Raw genomic sequence first — 5,732 nt, 5'->3', positions numbered from 1 at the left:
GGCAGCTTTGGGGGGTCCTGGGGGGATTCTGGGGGGTCTTGGGGGGCCTGGGGGGGACCCAAAGTCTTGGCTTGGCCCAAAGCCTTGGCTTGACCCAACCATGGCTTGGCTTGACCCAATGAGGTTTTGGCTTGACCCAACGAGGTCTTGGCTTGACCCAACAAGGTCTTGACCCAAAATCTTGGCTTGACCCAACCATGCCTTGATTGGACCCAACAAAGTCTTGGATTGACCCAAACTCTTGGCTTGGCCCAAAGCCTTGACCTGACCCAACGAGGTCTTGGCTTGACCCAAAGTTTTTGCTTGACCCAACAAGGTCTTGGGTTGACCCAATGAAGTTTTGGATTGACCCAATGATGGCTTGGCTTGATCCAAAGTCTTGGCTTGGCCCAACCATGTTTTGGCTTGGCCCAACGAGGTCTTGGCCTGACCCAAAGCCTTGGTTTGACCCATTGAGGTGTTGGCCCAACCCAAAGTCATGAATTGACCCACTGAGGTGTTGGCCTGACCCATTGAGGTGTTGGCTTGACCCATTGTGGTCTTCTCTTGACCCAAAGCCTTGGTTTGACCCACTGAGGTGTTGGCCCAACCCAAAGTCATGAATTGACCCATTGAGGTCTTGGTTTGACCCATTGAGGTTTTGGCTTGACCCATTCAGGTCTTGGCTTGACCCAAAGCCTTGGTTTGACCCAACAAGGTCTTGGCTTTACCTCTTGAGGTGTTGGCTTGACCCAAAGCCTTGGTTTGACTGATTGAGGTGTTGGCCTGACCCAAAATTATTATTTGACCCAAAGCCTTGACTTGACCCAAAATCTTGGCTTGACCCAACGAGGTCGTGGCTTGGCCCAAAGTCATGAGTTGACCCAAAGCCTTGGTTTGACCCAAGGTCTTGGCTTGACCCAAAGCCTTGGTTTGACTGATTGAGGTGTTGGCCTGACCCATTGAGGTGTTGGCCCAACCCAAAGTCATGAATTGACCCAATGCGGTCTTGGCTTGACCCATTGAGGTCTTGGCTTGACCCAAAGCCTTGGTTTGACCCATTGAGGTGTTGGCCCAACCCAAAGCCTTGGCCTGACCCATTGAGATGTTGGCCCAACCCAAAGTCATGAATTGACCCAATGCGGTCTTGGCTTGACCCATTGAGGTCTTGGCTTGACCCAAAGCCTTGGTTTGACCCATTGAGGTCTTGGCCTGACCCATTGAGGTGTTGGCCCAACCCAAAGCCTTGGTTTGACCCATTGAGGTCTTGGCTTGACCCAAAGCCTTGGTTTGACCCATTGAGGTCTTGGCTTGACCCATTGAGGTCTTGGCTTGACCCACAGCCTTGGTTTGACCCATTGAGGTGTTGGCTTGACCCAAAGCCTTGGATTGACCCAACAAGGTCTTGGCTTGACCCAAGGTCTTGGCTTGACCCAAAGCCTTGACTTGACCCAAAATATTGGCTTGACTCAATGAGGTTTTGGCTTGGCCCAAAATCATGACTTGACCCTTTGAGGTCTTGGCTTGACCTTTGAGATGTTGGCCCAACTCAAAGCCTTGGTTTGACCCATCGAAGTGTTGGCCTGACCCATTGAGGTGTTGGCTTGACCCAAAGCCTTGGATTGACCCAACAAGGTCTTGGTTTGACCCATTGAGATGTTGGCCCAACCCAAAGTCATGAGCTCACCCATTGAGGTCTTGGCTTGACCCAAAGTCATGAATTGACCCATTGAGCCCCCGGCTGACCCCCAGCCCGGTTCCCCGCAGACGCTGTGCCAGGTGGCGCTGTACGCCATGGGGCGCTGCCCCGACGTGTTCCCGCAGCCCGAGCGCTACGACCCGCGCCGCTGGCTCGGCAAGGACGACACCACCTTCAAGGCCTTGGCCTTCGGCTTCGGCGCGCGCCAGTGCATCGGCCGGCGCCTGGCCGAGGCCGAGATGATGCTGTTCCTGGCGCACGTGAGTGGGGCGCCCCACAACCGGGCATGGGGGGTGGGTTTGGCCAATGAGGTCTTGGGGTGACTCAATGAGGTCTTGGTTTGACCCAACCAAGGTCTTGGAAGAGCCAAATCTTGGGTTGACCCAACAAGGTTTTGGAGTGACCCAACCAAGGTCTTGGAAGAGGTCTTGGAAGAGCCAAGGTCTTGGCTTGACCCAATGAGGTCTTGGGTTGACCCAACCAAGGTCTTGGAAGAGTCAAAGTCTTGGGTTGACCCAACGAGGTGTTGGTTTGACCCAACCAAGGTCTTGGGGTGACCCAACAAGGTCTTGGCTTCACCCAATGAGGTCTTGGTTTGACCCAACGAGGTCTTGGAAGAGGTCATGGAAGAGCCAAAGTCTTGGCTTGACCCAACAAAGTCTTGGTTTGACCCAACAAGGTCTTGGCTTGACCCAATGAGGTCTTGGAAGAGCCAAAGTCTTGGCTTGACCCAACAAGGCCTTGACTTTACCCAACAAGGTCTTGGCTTGACCCAACCAAGGTCTTGGAAGAGCCAAAGTCTTGGGTTGACCCAACGAAGGTCTTGGGGTGACCCAATGAGGTTTTGGTTTGACCCAACCAAGGTCTTGGAAGAGCCAAGGTCTTGGCTTGACCCAATGAGGTCTTGGGGTGACCCAATGAGGTCTTGGGGTGACCCAATGAGGTCTTGGGGTGACCCAACGAGGTCTTGGAAGAGCCAAAGTCTTGGCTTGACCCAATGAGGTTTTGGTTTGACCCAACCAAGGTCTTGGAAGAGCCAAAGTCTTGGCTTGACCCAACAAGGTCTTGGTTTGACCCAACAAGGTCTTGGCTTGACCCAACAAGGTCTTGGTTTGACCCAACCAAGGTCTTGGTTTGACCCAACCAAGGTCTTGGAAGAGGTCATGGAAGAGCCAAAGTCTTGGCTTGACCCAACAAGGTCTTGGTTTGACCCAACGGCTTGGAGGGATTCAAGGGGAGGTTGGTTTGGCCCAACAAGGTCTTGGGTTGACCCAAAGTCTTGACTTGACCCAACGAGGTCTTGACCCAAAATCTTGACCCAACGAGGTCTTGGATTTACTCAATGAGGTCTTGGCTTGACCCATTGAGGTGTTGGCTTGACTCAACCATGGCTTGGTTTGACCCAACAAGGTCTTGGTTTGACCCAAAACCTCCTTGACTTGACCCAAAACCAGCTCATTTTGACCCAAACCCTTGACTTGACCAAAACCCTCCTTGTCTTGACCCAAAACCTTGGTTTGACCCAAACCCTCGTTTTGACCCAAAACCTCCTTGGCCTGAACCAAAACCCCCTTGGCTTGACCCAAAACCCACTCAGTTTGACCCAAAACCTTCTCATTTTGACCCAAAACCATCTTGGAATGATCCAAACCCTTGGTTGGACCCAAAATCTCCTCATTTTGACCCAAAACCATCTAATTTTGACCCAAAATCTCTCCATTTTGACCCAAACCCTCTGTTTGACCCCAAATCTCCTCATTTTGACCCCAAATCTCCTCATTTTGACCCCAAATCTCCTCATTTTGACGCAAACCCTTGTTTTGACCCAAAACCATCTCATTTTGACCCAAAACCCTTGGTTGGACCCAAAATCTCCTCATTTTGACCCAAAACCTCCTTGGCTTGACCCAAAACCATCTTGGAATGACCCAAACCCTTGGTTGGACCCAAAACCAGCTCATTTTGACCCAAAACCAGCTCATTTTGACCCAAACCCTCGGTTTGACCCGAAATCTCCTCATTTTGACCCGAAATCTCCTCATTTTGACCCAAACCCTCGTTTTGACCCCAAATCTCCTCATTTTGACCCAAAATCTCCTCATTTTGCCCCAAACCGTCGCCGGTCGCCCCCACAGGTCCTGAGCAACTTCAGCATCGAGGCCGTGTCCAGCGAGGACGTCCCGACCGCGTTCCGCTTCATCCTGGTGCCCCAGAGATCGCCGCTGCTGACCTTCCGCCTCCTGGAGTGACCAATGGTCACTCAATGGTCACTGACCGGTCATTGGGGTCACTCAGTGGTCATTGGGGTCACTCAGTCCCGACCGCGTTCCGCTTCATCCTGGTGCCCCAGAGATCGCCCCTGCTGACCTTCCGCCTCCTCGAGTGACCACTGGTCATTGGGGTCACTGACCGGTCATTGGGGTCACTCAGTGGTCACTCAATGGTCACTGGGGTCACTCAGTCCCGACCGCGTTCCGCTTCATCCTGGTGCCCCAGCGATCGCCGCTGCTGACCTTCCGCCTCCTGGAGTGACCAGCGGTCACTCAATGGTCACTCAGTGGTCACTCAGTGGTCACTCAGTGGTCACTGTGGTCACTCAGTCCCGACCGCGTTCCGCTTCATCCTGGTGCCCCAGAGATCGCCGCTGCTGACCTTCCGCCTCCTCGAGTGACCACTGGTCATTGGGGTCACTCAGTGGTCACTGTGGTCACTCAATGGTCACTCAGTCCCGACCGCGTTCCGCTTCATCCTGGTGCCCCAGCGATCGCCCCTGCTGACCTTCCGCCTCCTCGAGTGACCACTGGTCACTCAATGGTCACTGACCGGTCATTGGGGTCACTCAGTGGTCACTCAGTGGTCACTCAATGGTCACTCAATGGTCACTGACCGGTCATTGGGGTCACTCAGTGGTCACTCGATGGTCACTGACCGGTCATTGTGGTCATTGGGGTCACTCAGTGGTCACTCAGTCCCGACCGCGTTCCGCTTCATCCTGGTGCCCCAGAGATCGCCCCTGCTGACCTTCCGTGTCCTGGAGTGACCACTGGTCACTCAGTGGTCACTCAGTGGTCACTCAGTGGTCACTCAGTGGTCATTGGGGTCACTCAGTGGTCACTCATTGGTCACTCAGTGGTCACTCAGTGGTCATTGGGGTCACTCAGTGGTCACTCAGTGGTCACTCACTGGTCACTCAGTGGTCACTCATTGGTCACTCAGTGGTCACTCATTGGTCAGTGGTCACTCATTGGTCATTGGTCACTCAGTGGTCACTCAGTGGTCACTCACTGGTCACTCAGTGGTCACTCATTGGTCACTCAGTGGTCACTCAGTGGTCAGTGGTCACTCAGTGGTCACTCAGTGGTCACTCAGTGGTCACTCATTGGTCAGTGGTCACTCAGTGGTCACTCATTGGTCACTCAGTGGTCACTCAGTGGTCACTCAGTGGTCACTCATTGGTCACTCAGTGGTCAGTGGTCACTCAGTGGTCAGTGGTCACTCAGTGGTCACTCATTGGTCACTCAGTGGTCACTCATTGGTCAGTGGTCACTCACTGGTCACTCAGTGGTCACTCAGTGGTCACTCATTGGTCAGTGGTCACTCATTGGTCAGTGGTCACTCAGTGGTCACTCATTGGTCACTCAGTGGTCACTCAATGGAAAACCCAAGGGGTGGGGGTGGGGCAGGACCCCACACCCCCCATCCCCGTTAGCTCGCCTTTGTTATGCAAATCATATGCAAATCTCATGTAAATCACATGCAAATCACATGTAAATCACATGCTAATAATATGCAAATCACATGCAAATGAGCGGCCCGAGCCCCCCAATAAAGTCGCGTTGCCGGCACAGCGTGGGCTCAGCTTGGGGAATGGGCGGGAGGGGGGAAATTGCCCAAAATCCCCAAAATTCCCCAAATCCCCCAAAAAACTCCCCCAAAATTCCCAAATCCCCCAAAAATTCTCCCAAAATGCCCCAAAAATTCCCCCGAAAACTCCAAAAATCTCCCCCCAAAAATGTCCCAAATCTCCCTCCAAACCCCCCAAAAATCCCTCCAA

General features: G+C 53.3%; 1 protein-coding gene across 3 annotated transcripts; it reads left to right on the top strand.

Moving 5' to 3' along the window:
* The first annotated feature begins 1,751 nt into the window (after window positions 1-1,751).
* LOC135442096 (cytochrome P450 11B, mitochondrial-like) lies at window positions 1,752-4,556 on the top strand. Of its 3 annotated transcripts, none has more exons than XR_010438609.1 (3): window positions 1,752-1,938; window positions 3,814-3,979; window positions 4,115-4,556. XR_010438609.1 is itself a non-coding variant. In XM_064701643.1 (3 exons), exons 1-2 carry the CDS (start codon window positions 1,774-1,776, stop codon window positions 3,925-3,927), a joined length of 279 nt encoding a protein of 92 aa, XP_064557713.1. In that variant the 5' UTR covers window positions 1,752-1,773; the 3' UTR covers window positions 3,928-3,970; window positions 4,267-4,556. The 3 variants fall into 3 exon arrangements, 2 of the variants coding, with proteins under 2 accessions (XP_064557713.1, XP_064557712.1); XM_064701643.1 differs by having other exon boundaries at window positions 3,814-3,970; window positions 4,267-4,556; XM_064701642.1 differs by having other exon boundaries at window positions 3,814-4,556.
* The last annotated feature ends 1,176 nt before the right edge of the window (window positions 4,557-5,732 follow it).

The sequence above is a fragment of the Zonotrichia leucophrys genome, unplaced genomic scaffold (genome assembly GCF_028769735.1).
Source record: "Zonotrichia leucophrys gambelii isolate GWCS_2022_RI unplaced genomic scaffold, RI_Zleu_2.0 Scaffold_1080_16264, whole genome shotgun sequence".
In the NCBI taxonomy this organism is placed as follows: Eukaryota; Metazoa; Chordata; class Aves; order Passeriformes; family Passerellidae; genus Zonotrichia; species Zonotrichia leucophrys.
The sequence above is the reverse complement of the archived record's forward strand: the minus strand, read 5'-3'. Positions and strand labels throughout refer to the sequence as shown.